General features: G+C 36.3%; 3 protein-coding genes across 3 annotated transcripts; all 3 read left to right on the forward strand.

Annotated features, from left to right (window-relative positions):
* The first annotated feature begins 12,077 nt into the window (after positions 1 to 12,077).
* Positions 12,078 to 14,212, forward strand: LOC112784110 (F-box/kelch-repeat protein At1g16250-like). The gene has a single exon (XM_025827229.3). The coding sequence runs from the start codon at positions 12,247 to 12,249 to the stop codon at positions 13,318 to 13,320; it is 1,074 nt and encodes a 357-aa protein (XP_025683014.1). The 5' UTR covers positions 12,078 to 12,246; the 3' UTR covers positions 13,321 to 14,212.
* Positions 14,213 to 16,546: 2,334 nt separating this feature from the next.
* LOC112785296 (uncharacterized) lies at positions 16,547 to 20,851 on the forward strand. Its single transcript, XM_025828757.3, has 2 exons — positions 16,547 to 17,123; positions 20,515 to 20,851. Exons 1-2 carry the CDS (start codon positions 16,803 to 16,805, stop codon positions 20,683 to 20,685), a joined length of 492 nt encoding a protein of 163 aa, XP_025684542.1. The 5' UTR covers positions 16,547 to 16,802; the 3' UTR covers positions 20,686 to 20,851.
* An 864-nt stretch (positions 20,852 to 21,715) lies between these two features.
* LOC112785322 (uncharacterized) lies at positions 21,716 to 22,429 on the forward strand. The gene has a single exon (XM_025828786.1). The coding sequence runs from the start codon at positions 21,716 to 21,718 to the stop codon at positions 22,427 to 22,429; it is 714 nt and encodes a 237-aa protein (XP_025684571.1).
* Positions 22,430 to 23,657: the final 1,228 nt, after the last annotated feature.

Here is a 23,657-nt window from a genome sequence, read left to right on the forward strand (position 1 = left end):
TTGGGTGCAATGTTCCACAGTTAGGTACTATCTAATCCAATCTATATAGTAGTGACTATGTGTCACGTTGGGATGCTAAAATTCCATCCTAGAGAGAGAAAGAGAGAGAGAGAGAAAGATGGTGGTGGTGGAGGTGGTGGGGTTTTGCAGTGGGCAGAGAGCCCCAAAAAGTCTAAGGTCGTTTCTCTATCAGAGATTTCAGAATGTTGTTGTCAAATGAAAATGAAACAATATCATATTAAATATTAAATAATTAATTAATGCTATGTAGCATAACGAATTTGAGTAATAAAGATCCATCCTCCGATTTTCTCTTAACTATATATAACTCCTCCTCTCATCAACTTCCTTTTCGGTGAAATTGCTTGATTCTAGGGGACTTCGTTTCATTATGATAGATCTTTCATTGCTCAATGCTAATCCAATATTCTTATCCATAAATTAATTCCTTGCTTCTTTTGCTTAAAATCTCAACTATTTATTTACAAAGACAAATTTAACTATATAAGCTTGTAGTAAGTTAGGATAATAATCTTCCACCAATTGATTGACTTATATTGTTGTGCTGCTATATATTTAAATTTTAAGGAGTAAGTAACTGATTTTTTCTAACATAACAAATTAGTAATTAACTGTGTATCGCCAGGAGTTAAACTAGTTTATATCTAATAAATTTTGAATCTTGACAACATAAATGAAAAAATAAAAGCACATTGAGTTTATACCATATTTACACCAAAATCTGTTGTAGTTTAAAGCATGGGTCCAGTACTATATAGGAGTAATAATAGCTACCCATGCGGCAACATCATAAGAAAGAAAATAAAGTCATTCAAATATTAATTTGTATGCCATGACAGTTAACATTGTAATTCCTTAATTTTTCTTGGCTTACTGAGTTTACATGAAATAGTGTAACATTGTATATTATCCCCATACTTGTGCACATGCAGGGGAAAGAAACAAATTGCTAGCACTTAAAATAATTAAAAAAAAAAAGAAAAGAAAAAGAAAACTTGATTCAGCTTGCATTGATTGAGTGAATATATATGCATCTACTAAACTACAGAAAGAAAGAACCAAGAGAAGAAATTAAGAAAGAGACATGGCAAGAGTAAAAAATCTAACAAGAAGTGAGGGATGAAAAAAGAAGCATGGTTGATCAATCAAATCAAAGCTGGCATATTTTTGCATCCTAACTGGTTTGTCTCCCACACAAAGCCAAACCAGAAACCATGTGGGTTGCTCTGATGGCATTCTGCACCCCCCACATCTGATTCTCTCTTAACCCCTTTTGTCCTCTTCCTGTAAAGACACTCTTGACTTTTGCTTTATACACCAATAGCCCCCCTTTGATTAAATTCCCCCCCTTTGCATTAGCTTGTCCCATTCCAATCCAATACCACACCATAGCTTATGCTGCCCCCCACATGTGGGCCTTCCCCCTTTTTAGATGACTTGTCATTCTTCCCATCAGAGCCACTCTTAGCACCCTATGCAAACTCCTTTCCTCTTATTGGACCCCCCACTTTTCTGCTACATTAATTTATCTATTTATTTTTGTATGCTAATCTCTAGTTTTAAATCTATTTTGGTAGTGTTTTGTCTACATTTGAGTACTTACCAAAATCAACATTTGTGATTTTCACTTACACCTAACTAATAAGTAATAATTCATGCTACCACTTTACCTCTTGGGTATGGCCAGGAAGGGAATGAACTGGTTTCCCATTTTTGTTAGTTTTGTACTGATTTCTGTGATCATAACCATATTGAATCAATATGGCAGGACCAATTACTTGCAATCACAAAATAGCCAAACACTCCCAACTGTCCACTCAATATTATCCCTATAACCCTTCTTCCCCATCCCTATCACTCATAGCTGGACCTTTTTATATATGTTAGGTTCCATTTCCCCATTTTCTTCTTCATGTGCTTAATTAACTAAACCCACCCAACTCCCCTTTCTTCTTATTATTCAGACTCTTTTTTAACCAATGTATAATATAACACTCTCTCATATGTATGTTTTTATTAATAAATATATATCTATGGCATGTTAAGACAATATTTTTTCTTCTTCCTATGTAAATGTTACTATTCCTATTGTTAGGAGAATTCTGTTTGCCAAATATATAAATATAGGTAAGTGCCAAGGTGGTTTCTGTTAAAAAGTCTTTGTCACCCTTAATGTTTTTGAATGATTCTTCTACAGCATTCAGAACAAGCAATTAGTCATGATCATGAATTCTTTGGGTGCAAGTCCCCAAAAAACTGGACAAAAGAGGGGTTTCCTTCCACATGATACTTGCAACACAAAGTGGGTGTGGTTGCTTTCCACATTGCCTCTTTGGTCAAAATTGTTAAATTTCAGACAGCACCTACATATAGTTAGAATATCAACATGCCATCATAATACAATTATTTATACAAATGATAAAAATCCTATTTGATACAATCAATATATGGGCCCTGTGGGCTTGCTTGAATATATAGTTTCAAAGTACAAGATTTAGATTTATGTATGTAAAAAGAGAGTTTTTATGAATGCCCAAAAATCTCAGACCTTAAAAATCAATGCCCAAACTTTTTCAAGGACATTGCCATTCTTTAGGAGCAGCCAAAAGGCAAAAAAAATAAAAGAAAAAGGTAAATAGGTTTCTAATTTTTTAATTTGAAGACTATAAATTTTTAACTAACTGAAAATATAAAAACGTATCTGACTTTTTAAAATACGAGATATTTAAGTTTCTCCGTCTAAAATATATAGAGAAAAACTCAAACAGCCCCTGACAATTACCTCGAAAGACAACGAGGCCCTTGACAAAAAAAAATCCAATCCGACCCTTAACAATTACCTTGAAAGGACAACGAGGCCCTGTGCCAAAAGAAAGTCAATGTTGTTTTTTTTTTATACAGGGACTAATCAGTCCCGAAAAAAAGATCGGGGCTAAATTGGGTGTTTTTTTCTCTTAGGGACCTCGTTGTCCTTTCGAAGTAATTGTCAGGGGTCGGATGGAGTATTCACTCAAATATATAAGAACAAATCGACTTTCCGTATATACTTAAATGTCTCCCATTTTAAAAAATGATAAATATTTTTGTATTTTTAATTAGTCGATAATTTATTTGTGTTAGATATAAAAAGCCAAGTACCTATTTTTTGTTACTCGAAGATTAAAAGGAATATTGCCATGCACAATTACAAATGTGAAAGGATTAGCATGTGAGCAAAGAAGACCTGCTAGGGCTGTAATAGGCAACACATGTTTGATAGTGAAATTTAATCAAAGAAAATCTCTATCATGGGGCACCAAATCTTCAAAGGCGAAAAAGAAGATAAAGATGATGATAGATTGCTAAAGCATGCAATATTATTAAGCCAAAGTTTAGCATGGAAATAGCAAAAAGGGCCATTTTCTTGATAGGCTATACTGTTTTGATGTGCTTCTACTTTCTAAACAATGTATTATACTCGGTATTGATATTTAGTTTTTTACCTCCTTCAAATCTTAAAAAATATTATATACACACTAAAAATTAGTTATTAAAATAGTTATTATATATTTATACATAAATATATATTATTTTATTTATTTTTAATATATATTTTATATTTTAATATGTATTTTATGCAAATAACTAATTTAATGAATAATTCATATATATATAAATTCTTGTTCTGTATTCTTAGATTTTGTATGATATCATACACATTTTTATAATATATTTAAATAACACACTATGACACATATGCAAGCCTATGTCTACAGCCGAACTACGATTTTCTTAATGGGAAAAAAGAAAAATAATTAAAAAGAAAATCATGAAGCAGTGCAGAAGTAGTATCTCATTTGGATTTGCTTCCGATCTATCGTCTTTTTAGATGCTTTTTATAAGCATGTTCCCTTTGAATCCGCATTTTAATTTCTTTCACTCTTTTTGTTTCTTTGTGTTTGTTGCTTGCCTACAAAATACCATCATTTCTTATTTATTTACCATTTTTGTATCTTGTTGCTGGTTCCTTTCAATGCAAGTGTTCAACGTCTACTTTTTCTCGTGCATATATAACTTTCTTTTCTCCAATAAAAGCTAACTTTAGGCTAATAAAAGAAGAGCCTATGACACCAAAATTTTAGGAAGATCCCATGCATGCACAAGATATTTGATATACTCATGCAAGGTAGAGATACATAAAATTGAAAAAGCATATTTAATATGTGAAACATAAAAACGTATCAAGGATGTTCCAGCCATTTGCAAGCACTTTGGGGGCGGAGGAGGAGAAAATTATTGGAGAATATCAAGAAGAGAGACGATCACCAACGATACGTTCTGTTTGTTCATATTATATCTTTTAAAAATTTTAATATACTGATATTAAGGGGTTCAGTGTCGCATACGTTTTTCTAGATTTTTTCTATCCTATTTAACTATTTTAGTTTTACAAAGTATTTTAATTATTATTTAATGCAATAATTTAATGTTTGGGCAATTTACGTTATTAAATTGTTTCACCCTCAATATTACACAAATGCATTGTTTCCAAATCCAATTAGCAAATACATTGATTCACAATTCTATATAAACCGCTACTGGCAATAGCGGTTTACAGTTGTGCATAAACCGCTACAACCAGTCGCGGTTTACGTGTGTGTGAGGGTAAATCGCTGCTGGCAGCAGCGGTTTATGTGTGTGCGTGTGTGAGTGTAAACCGCTGCTGTCAGCAGCAGTTTATGTGTGTGCGTGTGAGAGTGTAAACCGCTATAGGCTATAGCGGTTTACGTGTAGTGTGCTGAATGGGGCTGCCTATATAAACCATGGAGGGGCAAATATGGAGAGGTAGAGTGTTATTCACAAATGGAGGGGGAGGATAGTTTTGTGGCTCTGGTTCATTGCTCTGGAAAAATTCAAAAGAGCAAAAGGCATGGTGTAAAATTCACAGATAGAGAACCGCTTACTATTTTTATCTGATCGTCGAATACGTTGGCAGAGATTAAGCTAAGCATATTACGGAAGCTCGGTACCTGTGGGACGAAGTGGGTAAAAAAGTTATTTTACAAGATTCCCATTGCCGTTGTGTCAACTGGTGTGAGATATGAGACCTTCGTGATCGGGTCAAATGAAGACCTGCAGGTCTTGTTTCACTGCAGGCGTAGTTTTCCGGAGTTGAGGATACCTGAGCTGCTTGCGAAGTTGGAAGATGGTGTGGATAGCTCTGGAGCATCGGCACCGAATCCTCAGTCGACCCCAGCTGGTGGTGCATCGACATCGATGCCTGTGGTAGCAGCGGCAGTTCCGATTCCTGAGCCCGAACATGTTGGGGCTGTTCATGAATATATTGATCCTGTTGTGCCTGATTTTGAATGTGATGCCGGACCGGATCGAGTTGAGAATGCACTGTGTGATGATGATTCGGATGAGGAGCCTGTCGATATTGGTGGGGAACAGTGATGATGATATTCCAAGAGGTACACGTTCAACCCATGGAGGTTCCGGTTCTGGAACACAAGAGTACCCTCCCCACCTCTCTTCTTTGAACTTGGAAGCCATCGGCCAACACCAGAATATAGATGCAGCATTCGATGAGCAGGGGATGCAGGATGGAACCGCTGACTGAATTTCAGATTGGCCAATCGTTCCAGAATAAAGAGGAAGCCATGTTGAGTGTAAAAGATTACAGTATTCGACGTGGAGTTGAGTACAAGGTTATGGAGTCCGACAATCTGAAATACCAAGGGAGATGCAAGGAGTTTGGTAACGGGTGCACGTGGTTGATTCGGATAGTCATGCGGAAAAGGAAGAGCACATGGGAAGTTAGGAGGTACAACGGTCCGCACACGTGTATGGCCACATCGATATCAAGCGACCACAAGCAACTTGATTATCATGTCATCTGTGCGAGAATCTTTCCATTGGTTAGAGCTGATGCGTCGGTGTCGATTAAGGTGTTGCAAGAGGCAACGGAGGCAACATATGGATTCAGGCCTAGTTATCGGAAGGTGTGGTTGGCGAAGCAGAAGGCAGTAGCGCAGATATATGACGATTGGGAGGAGTCATATGCTAATCTGCCTCGGTGGATCCTTGGCCTCACATCAATGATGGAAGGTTCCGTTGCTCTACTGAAGACCTCCCCGGTTCGAGTGGGTGACCAAGTTGATGAAGATAGAGTCTACTTTCATCGGATGTTTTGGACATTTCCTCCGTGTATTGAGGCATTCCGCCACTGTAAGCCGCTCGTAAGCATCGACGGAACACACCTCTATGGCAAGTATGGCGGGACATTGTTGTTGGCGATCGCTCAGGATGGTAACTCGAATATTTTGCCTGTTGCGTTTGCACTCGTGGGGGGGGGGGAATGCAGAGTCTTGGTCATACTTTCTTTCGAATCTTAGAAGACATGTCACTCTACAGCAAGGTATTCTCGTGATCTCTGATAGACACAACGGCATCAAGGCTGCACTAGAGTCCCCCGATAGTGGTTGGCAACCTCCCCATGCTTATCGAGCATTTTGTATTCGGCATGTTGCTGCAAAATTTGCCCTCACTTTCAAGGGACAGGATGCGAGGAGGTGGCTGGTAAATGCCGCGTATGCGAAGACAGAAGCAGAATTCGACTATTGGTTTGATATAATGATGACAGAGAACCCGGCCATGTGCGATTGGGCAAATAGAATGGAGTATGAGAGGTGGACACAACACAAGGATGGGGGGAGAAGATATAGTCACATGACGACCGAAAGGCATATGGAACGTGTGCGTCTTAGGATGCCACCTCTCAACGAACGCACTAACCAATGGCTCATCCAACCAGAACCATTCGCTGTTTAGCCTGGCCAAATGGTACAATCCAGACCTCTCTAAGTACGGGATGATCCTTTCATGCAAGGGCATATTTTGTTGTCGTCTCACACTATATATACACCGAGTGGGCTGCACAGAACAGCAAAGAAATACAGAGTCCAATTAAATTCTCCTATCCATAAAAAAATTCTCCTATCTAACAGGATACAAATATCTTAAACCATCAACAAATTCTCCTATATAAAAAGAAAAATTCCCTAATCACGATAGTAAAAATAACAACACACATACTTGAATAAATAACAGCCAGAAATATAAAAATATTATAAAGCTTTAAAATTAAAAATTTCATATCATACAAATACACTAACCAAACTAAAATAATTCTCTAACGTCAACTTTCCCTTTCCCTACACTAAACCAACACCATGTAGAATAACATTCATTGAAGGGATTTGAAATTTAGCTAAGTAGTCATATTTATAACTTAACAAGAAAAACTCAAAATACTAAACCAAACCCATTAAACTAACATCCTAGCATGCGAAGGCTAATTTCAAACTAGAGGGAATAATATATAAATTCTAGTTCATCTACATTACATACCATTTTTCTGACTAACATATGCAAAGCCTAGAAAAAAATAATTATTAACTAACCTTGTCTCCAATAGAACCGGCAATATGCGCAACACCGTTCAGTCGGTACAAGGTTCTGCCTGCCATGATAACTCGCCGGAAGTCGCCGCTGAGATACCTCGGACCTGCTCTCAACTTGCTCTGACCTCTCTCTAGAATTTCCTCTCTCTAAAAAACATCACAACCCCTCTAAATGCATAATCCGCGGCTACCACCACGGTTTATATAGGCAGCACACTACACGTAAACCGCTATAGCCTATAGCAGTTTACACTCACACACGCACACACGTAAACCGCTGCTGGCAGCAGCGGTTACCCTCACACACACACGTAAACCGCGACTAGTTGTAGCGGTTTATACACAACTGTAAACCGCTACTGCCAGTAGCGGTTTATATAGAATTGTGAATCAATGTATTTGCGTATTGGATTTGGAAACAATGCATTTGCGTAGTATTGAGGGTGAAACAATTTAATAACGTAAATTGCCCTTAATGTTTTTGTTTGATTGTTCATCTACTGAATGATTTAATTAACTTTAATATTCTATTGTTCATACTTTAATTGTTTATTTTAATTACTGACAAGATAACTGTTATGTTTTGTTTTTTTTTATTGTTCACCGAAATAGTTTAAATTAATCTTTTATTTTTTCAAAAATAAAGAAAAAAAATTATTTACACATGTTAAAAATGATTATTTTATATTTTAAAAACTTAAATGTTAGATAAAAAAATTAAAACATGCTAATTACAAAAAAAAAAAAATACAAAACAACTTTTCATTTTCCACTAGTAATGCACACTAAATGTAAAAAATATCCCTGATATATATATATATATATATATATATACACACACACACACACACACACGTTATTGACAAATCCTATCTCTCCCAACCCTTCTTTAGTTCTTTTCTGTCGTCATTTCTTTTCTCAACTCTCTGTCTCTCCTTCTCCCTCTTCTTCTCTCTGCCATCCTTTTTTGCTCTCACTGCCGTCTGCCAGACCACCACACTCATTTTCTCTTACGGCTTCCACTTCTCACTCTCAACGTCACCTCAGAAGGTAGAATCGACGTCGCATGCCTGACGCCGACCTACCCCGAGGAAAATCGTCGTCGCCAGAAGCAAAATCGTTGCTTGAAGCGTCGTCGTCTTCTTCTGAGAGCATGTCGCAGGAATCCGTCACGGACCCAAGCCACACTATTCGCGAAACTGTTGATCGCCGATCTGATCGACATCATCCGTAGAGATGAAAAATGCGCAGATTGTGACCTGGTTGAAGCCGCACTAGTCAAAAGGGAGGAGAATTTGAAGGCTAAACTTGAAATAATCACAGAACAACTGAGTGTGGCGAAGGTGGCGCAGCTGACCGCCAACGTCAGGTTGAAGGCAAAGGAGATGGAAGTGGAGGAAGAGGAGAAGGCACAGCGGCAGCTGGAAATGATGTTGCGGATTGCGCGGCAAAAGAATAAAATCACAGTTCGCCAAATGGATAACAAAGCAAATGAATTGACGGTGTAGATCAACAAATTTCGTTAACAAGAACAGTATGAGGTGGCAAAGTGGCATGAACCGGCACACAAGGGCGCTTCTTTGGAGGACAAGCATAAAGTCTTGCTCAGTGGCGCTGGTATTGAAGCGGATCAAACGGCACATGGCTACAATGATCAAGAGCCCGCCAGGCAGAATGAAGACGGTGCTGGAGATATTTGACTTGCTGCATATATTGATATGTTTATGTTGTTTTCCGTCGAGGCATGTATGAACGATTTATTTGCTTAGTTTGTTTAGTCGCCCTTTTGTTTTTCAGGAATGCTACTTATAACTCAGTCACCCTAATTATATCTACTTTCAGTTCGTTCTTAAAGTCTGTTTATCTTAAATTGTTTCAAATTACTCATAGCTCAGACCCTCAACTTATAAATCAGCAAATATAAAACACACGTCTAAAGTCATGTAAGCGGCTGACACATAATTAGGGATTTATGTTGCACTGGTGCCAATTACCATTACCAAATCATGACTTTGGAACATATTGACAACTATTTACGTGTGCCTTATCAAAAACTTGTTTATCGATTTATCCTTTCTTTCTGGGTAAAGTAGTATTACACCACAAGAAGAAACTTTTTAAGTTAGTTTTATTTTGATTCGAAAGATTAATATTCTATTCTGAGTAGTCAATATATATTCGGTCCAGGGAGCACTTCTATATAAATGTCCTCTTCCCCGATCCTTTTGTTTACAAAAGTTAACTATTTTAAGTATGGAAGATTATGTGATATCCAATATAACCTTGTTTTTAATGCGAAAAACAAATCGTGTAATTATGTAGAATAAGTATTCACATTGTTTAATCTAGATGCGATTAACTGTTAATATTGTGTTTTGTCCTATATTATCACAAGCAACGCGTTTGATTGGCAATAATATTTACAGGTTCCTTTCAACGAAAATTATATATTTTTTAACATACCGTCATTTTACACTAGATAATAAAACAAAGAAATGTCATCATATTATCATTTTTAGCATATCCTAATATTATGTCAAATTATAAGAGAGAAACATGTTTACAATTAAATTGCTTGGATGAACAAAGAATATGAAAGAACTGGTTTAAACAAATTTTAAAATACTTCTCTATGAGGTTATAATAATAAACCAATTAGTATAATTAAATAATAATAAATTCTTAAAAAGCCTCACCAAAGACTGAATTTTAAAGAACAAGTAAAGAATCTCTGAACCAATTATATTGTAGAAATACAATCCCATATTCAATTGGTACATATATGCATGTTCATTATTCAACTTTTCTATTCATTTTATACACTATCATCATTTTTTAGTGCACATATGATAAAATCTTACATTAATTAGCTAAGTTGGTTTTACAGAATATTTTAATTATTATATCCTACAGTAATTTAATATTGCTGTTAAATTGTTCAACTACTAATTATACATGCAATAACTATTTTGGTTTTCCTCTTTGTTTAGGCATGTGAGATTTTTTTTTTTTAGTATAGTAAATAGGACCATACTAAAGGATTGGTCTAATTTTAACAACATTATTAATAATCCAACCCATGAATCCAACATTCGTTTTAGAAAAAAAAAATACATCTCCATATAAAAAAAAAATACTATACAGGTCAATTATTTTTTTCAGATAGGTATTGGAAGCAACCAAGTCCAACCCAACTATGTGCCAACATGACACGCCTGACCGAAATATCTTCTACCTCTCCTTCGTCAGTCTCTCGCCCACCATCTCCATGCCGCTTCCATCCTTCGTTGCTAATCCTCTCCGACAAAGCTAAACATCTACCGAAAACAACACTCTTTGTCATCCATTGGGGATTAAGTCCCGTTCCGGCGATGACACTAACGTCTCATCATCACGCATGCATTGCGGCAGATGCACCATTCAGAGAGTATGCAACTTTGTACCGTGATTCTGCGGGGAAAACTTTCTGCAACTCGAACTGCATAGACGGCACGATGGTGAGTGATGGAAACATAAACATCAAAGCATTTATTCTATGCGATAAATGATGTCTAAGACGCACCTTCTTCCTTTCCGGTCTAACTCCATCGTCTCTTATTTAACGAAATACACAATTATTAATTGTAATTAATTTTAACTTAAAAAATTATAAACATTTTTTACATAAATTCGGATAGTTTTTGGATCTAACAAAATAATCAACAACAAAATAAATTTTGTAAAGTAACTTCTCTAACACAAAAGTAGCAAAAAATATTCACTAACTAATAAAAGAGATAAATAATAGGGTGATCTCTGTCGTTAGATTAAAATACAAAAAATATCCAATGGCCCTCGTTAACAGACGTATTGGTCAACAAAAATAAAGTATTACGCACACTGGTCAGCCAAAAACGCATGTCACATGAAATCCGTACCCTCCTTTCAATTCAAGTGTTCAACGTCTACCTTTTTTTGTGCATATATAACTTTTTTTTCTCCAATAAAAGACAACTTTAGGCTAATAAAAGAAGAGCCTATGACACCAAAATTTTAGAAAGATCCCATGCATGCACAAGATATTTGATATACTTATGCAAGGTAGTGATACATAAAATTGAAATAGCATATTAAATATGTGAAATATAAAATCGTAACAAGAGTTAAATAAATTTTACAGAGTTATTGACTCATTCAAAATTATAATGTTAAAATACTTTTAAGAGTTATTGACTCATATCAAATTTAAGGTTCTACATTTTCAACCTTCTAATTAGAGCAATGACATACCATGCCTTTGACAATCATCTATATTAATGTGGTAATCAATCATAAATTTAATTTTACATTACCAAAACCATGATTAACTGCTAAAAATTACACGGCATAGTGTAGCTAGAAATTAAGAATATAATATTTGCACAAACACTTTAATTTCCAATGATGACAATGTTACCTCTCACGGCCGTGGTGCTGGCAAAATGGGAGACACAAATGACAAGCCATCATAATTCCTAGTCCTAAGTCCTAACATCAGAATCCCCGCCACCTAGACACATTAAACTAATCACATGTTGTTGATCACTTCCTAGCTAGTTACACTTTGGAAACTCCGGATATAGGACATTTATTTTTATTTTCTATACTATTTATCACAAGAAAATCCTTTGATTTCAGCGCCATGTCACATGATGCCACCTCTAACTTTGTTTCCTCCGTAACATTTCACTATATCTGTTAATACCCCTTTATAAACAAATATATATCATTCTAGATTTTGCATTAATGTACCCAAACTGGAATGGGATCCCTTCCTTCGCCGCCGCCGGAGAATTATCTCTCGAATTATGTTGTGGCTGCTGTGTTTTGTCCAAGGGAAGCTAGCACAGAAGTGACTCTCCCAAATTCAATTGAGTTGTATTACCCACACACCAACACATGGAGCCATGTTGGGCCAATTCCGGGCCTAATGGATGGCCAAGTCTTGAAGGGCTTCTCTATGGTCTCCTTAGGGGACTCAATTTACATAATTGGTGGCCAAATTTGTCACAAAGAAAGGGTCCACGTCACTGATGAGTCAGCTGATTTGCTTGACGTTGGAATCCAGGTTGTTCCAACGGTCTACCGTTACAATCTGAAAACCAACCAATTCTTCCCATGTGCGCCACTACACGTGGCAAGGTATGACTTCGCGTGCACGGTTTGCGATAACAAGATCTACGTGGCAGGAGGGAAGTCCACGCTGGCAAGTGCGAGGGGAATCTCGTCTGCCGAGGTGTATGACCCCGAGTTCGACACGTGGACGGCTCTACCCAATATGCGTGTTTTGAGGTACAAATGCACGGGAGTGACGTGGCAGGGAAAAGTGTACATAGTGGGTGGATTCGCTGGAAGAGAAGATTCAGATAAGACGATGCCTAGCTTAGTAGAGCGGAGCTCGGCGGAGGTTTATGAGACGGCGACGGAAAAGTGGGAGCTGATGGCGGGGATGTGGCAGTTGGACGTGCCGGCGAATCAAATAGTGGAAGTGAATGGAACTCTGTTTAGCTCTGGAGATTGCTTGAATGCATGGAAGGGACAGATTGAAGCGTATGATGGGAAGCTTTGGTATGAAGTTGATGGATCAAGCAACCAAAGCCTTTCCTCTTTGGAACACACCTATAGCAAACGTTTGTACCTAACAATGGCACCCATTGCGACCTCCTTGTTTTTCTTCGCAGGTTACAGGCTGGATCGTCACGTTGTCACTACACTGTCTCTTGTCCACGTGTTTGACACGTCAGCCACCGGACATGCTTGGAGGACCTTTCAGCCTGTGGAATTCGACGGTGAGAGAGAGCTTTGTAGCCATTGCTGTGTTGTTCAACTCTCCTAATATTATTATCGTTATTTATAGTTACAATTTTAGATGCTTACATAATGTTGCATGATTCTCATCATCTCAGACAAGCCCTAAGGTGGGTCAACAACAAGTCCTTAATGGGCCCCATCCATTTTCTATTGTAGGCTAAACCACAAACTACTCAAGCCCACATAACCTCAAATATAAAACCACAAAAAAAAGATAAAAAGCCCAACACTCAATTCTGATGCTTTTCGCACCATTCCTTTTTCGTGCGACCATCAGCAACGTGAAAAGAAGAGAATGTGGGCCCATGGTTCACGTGACCCATGGGCTCAGACCCCGGCCCCACAATTTGGTTAAACAAAGATCTTCGCACCTGCCGGGTGTGGCATGCACGCGTGATTCCTACACAGTTCACGTCACTATCCAATGATATTTTGATTACGTGATATTTCATTTTTATAGTAACCTCTGACTTTGACCCTCTTTGTACTTAAACTCATATGAGCCGTTGATCTTGTGAGACAATCCCGAGGGCCACATGTTGGGTTTGGGCCTTAAAAAGGCCGACACACGTATATGGGAGGCTTTTTTTTACCTTTTTTTTTCGTCTTGGTACTTTTATTCCCTTTGGTGAAACTGAGATACGTGGTAGGCTATGGATTTGTGACACGTGGAAGAGGCTTAGAGGTTGAAATACGAATCATGATGATGGCGAAGGAATGGTGCATGCGATTTTTCTCTCTCTTTCTTTAATTTTTTTTTTTTAAATATTTTTCCCTTGTTGGGCCAAACTAGTTTGCATTGTTTATATCCAAAGCTGTAACCTTAACGGCGCTAAGTTAGCACATGATTCACTATGATTGGATTCATATTCACATATTCACCCCTCATGGAAGATCCTATGCTTTTTATGCTGACTATTTACTTTAATTATAACTTAAGTTTCATAATTATATATATATATATAGAGAGAGAGAGAAGAGAGAGAGATTTGTACTTGCATTGTATTTTAATGAAAGAGAACAAATAATGATTTTAATGAAATACGAAAATGTTTAGTAATTAAAGAAAATCAGCCAAAAACGGTCATAGGTTGCCTTATTTAGCATTCATTAATTGTTGCGATAATTAATGAATACTAAATAAGACAAGTTCTGACTGTTTTTTTTTGTCTCCCTAACATTACTATAAATAGTATTACACATCTAAATCTTTTTGTTAATTAAGTCCAACTAAATTAATTTGATATAACAAAATTAATTATAATTAATATTATTTCAAATCTTATTATTTAACTTAGTTAAATTTAATTCATAAAAAGATTTAAATTTATATCATTATACAATGAATATATAATGAGGTACAAGATCCTAAAACAACTATCACCACGGAAAAAAACTTAGTTACTACAGAGAAAAAACCAAACTATTATATATAACTCTTTTTTAGGGTAATTTGGGAGGGGAAAAAAACTAGCACTATACTCTTTTTCATATAATACTTTTGTAATATTTTAAAGTAGAATTATTTTTTTCAAGAAACTGTGGTCAATTTGTTTGATAAATGTGGTAGTGTAGTACTGTTCCACGATACCCTGCAAAGTAATTCGTAATGATTTCCCAAACTAGGCAATACATGTCCCTTTCTTCACAAAAAGTTGTTGCTTCTTTAGACGGATCCCTTCATTTTTCCAAATTAATTAAATCTTAAGGCAAATTAGGTTGATCTTTTTTTTCCATTATTGGATGATGTTACACATTCGATTCGATTTATTGTGTTTGCCTGATGATTGAGTGTATGTTACAGATCCGGCCCACAGATCCTATACCCGAAACGGTCTTCGAACTCGATTACTCAGGTCCGACCCGTTTTGCTCTTCCAGAAGGCCCGAAATTGGTTTACTAGAGCTCCTAACCAACTTTCGAATTTAAACGTCTTCTTTATCTTAGTCAAGTAAGATAAGATAAGATAATTCAAACGTCTCCCTTATCTTAGCTAAATAAGATAAGATAAGATATTCATTATCACCTATAAATAGAGGACTCAGGTCCTTCCAGGTATTCATTCATTTCCCACACCTTCTACCTCTTAGATCCATTCTTATTTAAGCGTCGGAGTGTCTTTGCAGGTACCACCCCCCATTGCTCCAGTCAAATAATCTGGCATCCGTCTCGACCCGCAAGTTGTCAATCCATCTCTCAACCCGTACCAGAGACATCTTTTACATAACTCCAGTGAGGGATCGATATTTATAGACTTCAGTAGAATGGAAGTAAAAATTGTAATAATCACAAGACAAAACCTGTTACTACTTATAATCATAATCTCCATTTATTTAGATGAAACGATTAGTAATTAAATTCAACTTTATATGTTATTGGGATTGATTAATTAAGCCCAAAGATATATATAAGATGCTGTCTGCCCCTTTCGGATAAATAATGAAAGATGTAAGTAATATTATGTGTTGGATACGATTGAGAAATTAGCCAAAAAGTTCTATCAAAGTTTGTCCAACGTAATATAACCCTGATTAGACACAAAGTTTGAATAATTGAAAACTTGAATAGATGCATTTTGTGGGCATCTCTTGCATGCAAATTTCAGTCAATCATAAAGGGAATAGACATGAATAAAAGTTTGTTATGCTACTAATAAACAAAAGAAAAAAAACGTCAAAATCACTATAAAAAGCAATTGCTTAGGGAACATCACATTATGCATTTATGCTAATAGGGCGAAAATTTAGGGAACATGATATTCCAAGTTATTTGAATTTTGAAACTCAAATTAGTAACATCTGTGTGAAAATTCAGATATAAAGTATATGTGTGTTGGAAAAGTGTGAAAATATTGAATGTTTTTGATATCTGAATTTAACCCAAATGAGTTAAAAATTACAAAATCTGAGTTCTGATTCCATGCTAAGTAGGAAGAATGTGCATCCGACAAAATGCATGAAGACTCAAATTTGGGTAAAACTGGATTTTGTCCATCACATGTTTTTAGGAAGAGAATTATTTTTAGGTGAATTATACGGTAAAGATGTAAGTTTACAGATATTTCTTTTTATGGGATGAAAGAGAGATTGAAAATGGTAGGATCTACACTTTAAATAACAATAAAATAATAAAAAATAACTATAAAAGGAATTTATTTTCTCTCTCTATACCACTTCAATCTGTATAGTAGAGTGCCCCTTTTAATGTAAATTGTCAACAGATACACATGCAAAACGTCAATGACTCGAAGCTCAAAAATCACTGTTTTTGTCTTTTACCATTAACAACAATAATCCATCATCAATATTTGGTTTTCATTTCATTTTACAACACTTATTTTATTTTCCCAATTTTATATTCTAGTGTTCATATAATTATATTTCATTAGACATTGATATAAGGCAAAGGAATAGAAATGACAAGCCTTATATCCAAATTCCAAGGCTTTAACACCTCTCTCTCTCTCTCTCTCTCTCTCTCTCTCTCTCTGCAATCTTGCTTCTAAGAATGGTGAGAGGATATAGCAAAAATGGTGGTGAAGGATGGGCACCCATTGGGGCACCAGTAGCAGTGAAGGTGCACAAGATGGTTGATGAAGATCTTCCTCAACATTGGTCCAACTTTGACAGCTCTGTTAATGCAGTTTCATTTGGTTTTGTTGCCACTGCCATTCTCATCTCCATGTTCTTGCTCATGGCCATCTTTGAGAGGTTCCTCAGACCCTCCTCCTCTTCTTCTCCTTCCTCCTCCTCCTCCTCCACTGCCACCCCCTCCCACAACCGCCCTCACCTTGGATTCAACTCCAAGCTCACTCATCCATCACCAAAAGTAAGTCTTTATTAGCTTTCCTTCACCTTCTTAATGCATTTCTTTCACTGTTGCTGCTTCTGCTTAACTTATCATTATTTATCTGACAAAACAAAAAGCTTATGTTGACCAAGTTTTCTTTTCTTTTTATGTTAAACACTTTTTTTTTTCCATCTAATAACATTATTTTCCAAAATTGTTTCTTGCTTTCTGTTTCTGCTTCTGCATCCCCTCACTATTTGGAATTTGGAATATTAGATCTTGGGTACTACTTGTTGGTGAAAATTACCTTTTTTTTTTTTGGGTTCTGTTTTTCCTTTCTTCTAATGAATTTCTCACCCTTTTCCAATTCAGAAAGTTTGTGTACTGTGTGCATTCATCATCTCCCTCACTGTTCAACATCCCAAATAATCACTTTTTGAGGAAATTTTGTGTTTCTTTTTCTTCTCATTTTCCTCAAACATAATGTTCTTTGTTCCAGAGATTCTTCTTATTAGTTTAACACTAAAAAGATTGTTGCTTATTAGCACCCATTTATTCATTTATGTGAAGTGTACTTATTCATCATTGTGATTAAACCCCAATTTTTGTTTCAATAGGAAAAAAAAAAAGTAATAACTTTGAATTTAGCTTCTCAGAAGCTAAATTTTTGTTTTACTGGATATAATATATAATATAATACAAAATCTGAAGATATACATAAAAGGTATATGATAAGATGATAACCCACCAAATTGTTTCATTTAATTCCTAATGGATCTATCTACACGTTCTATCAAATACCCTTAATTATGAGTGAACTGTTTTGTCTACAGTTTACTGATATTTATATATATATACATGGTCCTCCAAAGAAGTGTTCTGCTGAATCATTCATAGGTCCCTGTCGTTCCCTAGCCACGAGTCTTTCTTCATATTTGTTTATCCACCTTAGCTTTGTGTTGGAATTGAGACCCACATTGTCTTTGATGCTAATCTGCTCCATCAATTTCAAATTTTAATGACACCAATGCATAGCCCGTGTTTGATTAATTAATAGTCACTATACTCAACACTCATCACTAAACTAAAGTTATTGTAACTATTAGTAAAAATGTAATTTTATTTTCTTATAATTTTTTAAAATTGCATATAGCAGAGAGAACAACATATTTATTAAGTTGATCAAATTTAAGAGTCTCAAATAAAATTACTAATTTCCATCTTTCTAGCTACTAGTTCCCAAGGTAACTAAGTAACCAACCCCATATGCTTAGTTTTTGTTCCACTCCACATGTTCACTTCTTGGTAGATTTTTTTTTTAAATAATAATTAATATAGTAAATCTTATGATAAGTAAGTGTGATGCAAGAATTGTGTAGTCCACCTTGTGCCACTTCTTTGGAGGAACACAGTAGGCCCACCTATGTGTATATATTTCATCAAACCCTATGCTCTCAGGAGGGAAAGAGGGCACAGCCCCTGATGGGACCTTGTGTTTAGAGTTGTTTCTCTCAACTTTAACAAAATTAATGGTTCTCTTCTACTATTGGCCAATCACCCTTTGAAAGCAAAAGCTCACTAACAAAACAAATAATAATAATAATATAAATAGTTTAATAATTTTGTTCTTTTTCTTTCTTTAGTTTTGAATTCAGATCATGAACAATGGATAAGGTATTAGTAGAGAACATGCTTCAGCACTTAGGCTTCTGACACTGATTCTTCTTTTTGTGTTTATACTAATGATGCCACTAAGGGGCTTAGGCAATGAGACCATGTGAGGAAATTAAAATTTTAATTTCACTTTAATTAAAGTTACCAGTTAATATTGTTTCTTTTGGGGGTTATCATTAATGTCACAACCCATTGGGAAATTGGATTAAGGGTAGCAATAATGCAATATATAATTGTGATTTGAGAATAACTAAATTGCAATACCATGTGATCTCACTCACTCCTCTATATCGTGGTTTCAGTGTTGTAGTGTCTATGACGTAAAACAAAGTTTTTGCATGATAACTACAAAATTATTAAAGGTGATCTTAACATGTAATATACATAATTAAGCATTCTTTTATTTATTTATTTATTTAACTCTAAAAGACAACTAGTATTTAATTACAGAGAAAATGACAAATAGGTCCTTAACCTTTTAATCAGTGGACATTTAAATCCTCGAAAATTTGAAAATATATTTAAGTCCCTAATCTTTTCAAAACATTGACATATCGATCCCTCATGTTCATTTGGGTCTGTCAGATCCAACGGAAAAAATTAAACGTGACTCCTGTTGTACTCACCTGATTGATACAAATGCACACATGAGAGAATTTTAAAATTTACTCAAGATCGATGTGTCCAGATTTTAAAAAAGTCAGTGACTTAAATATATTTTTAAATCCTCAGGATTTAAATGTCCACCGACCAAAAAGTCAAGAATCAAATTATCCTTTCTTCTAAATTATATTATGCTTTTTATTTGATCCATGTCTCACCGGCATGGTTATTTCTTGGTGAGCATATTTAATGTCATGAGTCATATATTGATGTGTAAAGTCAAATATATGATACGATGTTGGATGATGTTTGCGCCTTATCTAACACATATGTCCATAAATTGAAAGAAAAGATGAATAGAAAAATGTAGCAGGAACATTGTCATTTTGTTGTGTTTGTTGAATGTCTTTTTTAGTTTCCATTTTTTTTTTCAATTTCGTCCAGAAGTGATGTCCACTCGGATAAGATTCTACGTAAGATAAGAATCTTATATTATTTTTTTAATTTTAACCACTTCTTTTTTTTTTTTATGATTGATGGGATGTATCACTACCCTCTGGGCCTTGGTTTGTTAATGATGATTAATTGATTATTATTTTAGAAGATTGATTAGTGCTTCATTTATATGTTTAGGAAAAATTATTTATATGTTTATAGGCTGTTGATCACTCTGGCTAATTGTAATTAATAATTTAATTTGGTTGTTGTCGTAAGTGGTTGCTTGCATCTTTAAATCCGTACATGTGTTATTGTTGTGTCTGACAATGTTGAAATCTTGGTGAGTCTATATTCGGTAATGGAAAATTAATTGCTTTGTACCTCTCCTTGCCGACAAGTCAATGGATTATGTTTCTTAATTTGTAAATTTTATGAATTTTGATTATTCCGTTGAAAATTAAGCAATAATGATATGGCAACTTTCGCTTTACCATATTCTATTTGCAATTTTGAAAATATTTGGTAACCAAAGAAAATCAACAAAAAACAGTTATAAGTTGTCTTATTTAGCATTCATTAATTGTTGCGATAATTAATGAATGCTAAATAAGACAAGTTCTGGCTATTTTTTTTTTACCATACCAATTAGAGACATTTAGTGTCTTAAATTTTCTTACTTAACAAAATGTTGATGAATTCACCAATGCATTTGCAGATGAGTTTATATGCTAGTTGGGTTTCAGTTATGATGCCGGGGGACGAGATTCCTAGGTTTATAGCTCATCCGGCGCCGGCGCCATGTCGACCGGAGCAGATTTTATGGCCTTCTCATCAGCATTGTTCGAGTTCCAACACTGAGGCAAGTATGAGGAGAGAAAGTTGTTGAGAGAGTGTTGTTACACCAAACCATTTTTATCTCCATAATTAGTAGCAATGTAAATAGGTCTTAGATTTGAAGGGCAAAATGTGGTTCCATCAAGAATGAATGGAAAGTATTAAAATTGCACTTGATGAGATTGCTAAGACATAAACATTACCATTGAGTGTTAAAACGCACGCTGAAACTCAAAAGTATTAAAATGATGGTAACACGTGAACACGAAATGCGGCATAAAGTTGCTCTCAATGATTTGCAAAAACAATCTCAACAAAACAATACCTTTTGCTTTCTTCTTTGGGCTCCCATATTTGGGATACAATGGACCGAATAGACTCTTCAGTTATTTAATGGGCCTTAAAATAATTTACATGTCAAGGAAGCGGATTCGGTGTTGAGCCCCAAGCCCTGTATTATTTGGAACAACCCTTGTCACATAGCTAAAAACAAAAACTTAAGGTTACCAAAACCAAACCAATCATTGAATTGGTAGAACTAAAACTTCAATGGAGATGGAATAGGAAATAATAAATAAGAAATCAACCAAATAGAACACACCACCGAAAACCCTTTGTAAAGGTTTTCTTCCATCGTTTTTGCTGATTCTGAACCACTACTATGAGGAGTGGTTTTGTCCGAGGAGAACACTTTCGCTCACATGAACCACCCAGAGCTCCTGGAGAAGATAATACGAGAGCAGCCAGAAAAGTGAGGAAGGTAGGTGAAGACCAATGCTTTACGGGAGAGTCTATTCTCAAAGCAAGGGAGGAAGAATGGATGGTTGAAGAAGGGATAGGAGGACAAGCTGGAGGTGAAGCTAGAAGGTCCTTCAGTGAGATGGTAAAAGGAGGTAGAACTCTAGTAACAACGGAATCTAACGGTGGAGCTGCAAACCTGGCAAGAAATCAGGAGAATATGATGGAGGAGGATAAAAGAGATAAAAAAAAAAAAAGAATCACAACCACAAAACAGGAACATTCCAAAGATAAGGGTGGAAAAGGTCAATGGGATCTTCAACTTTGTTTTGAATGAAGCGGCCATGAAGAACCTTAGACATCTGTGGTGGAATACGCTGATTGTGAAGTTGATGGGCAGGAAAATATCATTACCAGTCCTCACCCGCAGGTTAGAGAGTATGTGGGGGAAGCAGGGAAGTATTGAGGTGATCGACATTGGCAACGAGTTCTTCATTGTAAAGTTCTTCTCACAAGAGGACCTTGACTATGCACTGACAGAGGGACCGTGGAGGATCTTTGACCATTATTTATCAATCAAATTTTGGAAGCCGAATTTCAATCCAATGGAGGCAACAATTGATACAGTGGCAGCGTGGGTGAGGTTACCAGGTCTGGCCATTGAGTACTATGACAAAGAGATGCTAGAGAGGATAGGTAATATTGTGGGAAGAACTCTCAAGGTGGATTCCAACACAGCCGAAAAGTGCAGAGGTAAATTTGCTAGGCTGTGTGTGGAGCTCGACTTGACAACACCACTCATATCTCAATATTCCATCAATGGTGTGAGGTATTTGGTGGAATATGAGGGGTTATATGATATATGCTTTACTTGCGGTATGGTAGGCCATGAAAAAGCAAGATGTCCAATGAATGTAGTGACCGGAGAGGAGCAAGATAAGCCGGCGACAACAGGGAAAGAAGACAGTCAAGGAAGAGAGGATGAGGATGTAGAACAGCAGAAGAGAGCCCAGAAGGGTAAAGAAGTAATTACAGAAAATGAGGGGGCTGGAAACTGATATTTTACAGGAGCAATTTGGACCATGGATGGTTGTGAATCGCCAACCACGTGGCAGGAGGACAAAGATAGGAGATGCTGCAGGGGGTAATGGAATGAAAGGAACAAATGATGGTGGACAAAAACAAAATAGTAGGAACGTGCGTGGTACGAGGTTCGCAGTGTTCTTTGCAGAGGAGACAAATGAGGAGGCAGCCAATCATTTGGCAATTAAGGATATTCCACCAGAAAAGACAAACCAGAAGATTCAAGAGCCTAGTATCGTTTCTACAAGCAACCCCACTAATACACACAAGGCACCCAACATGAGCTCATCAATTAACATTTTAGACCAAGCAATTGTTTCAGCCCAACAAAAAAGAAACCAAACAGAAAAACCCAAAAGCCCAAAAAATCCTACTAATATAAAGACCCCAACACCAGCCAACCCAACAAAGAACACCACAGAAACCCAAAAAGAACTCACAAGAAAAACACCCAGCAAACCAAACCCAGCTCATAATTCTGCTACACAATCTATCACCTTAGGCGATCCAAACAATATGGATACATCACAAAACCTTTTATCCCAAATCCCAGAAACTCAAATTGAAAATACACAAGATATTGGGGATGACATGGTCATTCCCGAGACAGCTGTTATGGAGGAGGATCAACACAACTCCATGGACCCAGAACCACCAGACCCACACTATATAGCTTCAAAGATAATGGTGGAAGCAGCTCTTAAATTTAAAGAAGAGGAGCGGAATAAAATATCGGCAGGAGAGGAAATAGCTATGGCCATGCAAGAAAGGTATGAGAGCGACATGCGAGTTGAAAACAACTCAATGAACACAGATAATGGTGAAGATATGTGCCTTGAGAGGGATAAGATGCTGCTGGAACAATAGTTGTCCGGGTGTGCTTCTCTACCTATCTTTCTCTATGATCGTTTTCTCGTGGAATTGTAGAGGAGCAGTGAGTAAGGCTTTCACTCGCTCCATTAAAGAATTTAGTAGGTTATATAAACCTGATTTCATAATACTTCAAGAAACTAGATGTATTGGTGACAAAGCTTTGGAAGTTGTTAGGAGGATTGGGTTTAAATTTTTTCATATAGAAGAAGCCGTTGGCTTCAGTGGTGGTATCTGGATCCTTTGGAAGGACCCGAATATAAATGTTAATGTCAGAGTTTCAAAAACTCAATTTGTGCACTTAGATATTACCATCAGCAATGGGGAGACTTG

Source organism: Arachis hypogaea, chromosome 20, assembly GCF_003086295.3.
Source record: "Arachis hypogaea cultivar Tifrunner chromosome 20, arahy.Tifrunner.gnm2.J5K5, whole genome shotgun sequence".
Taxonomy (NCBI): domain Eukaryota; kingdom Viridiplantae; phylum Streptophyta; class Magnoliopsida; order Fabales; family Fabaceae; genus Arachis; species Arachis hypogaea.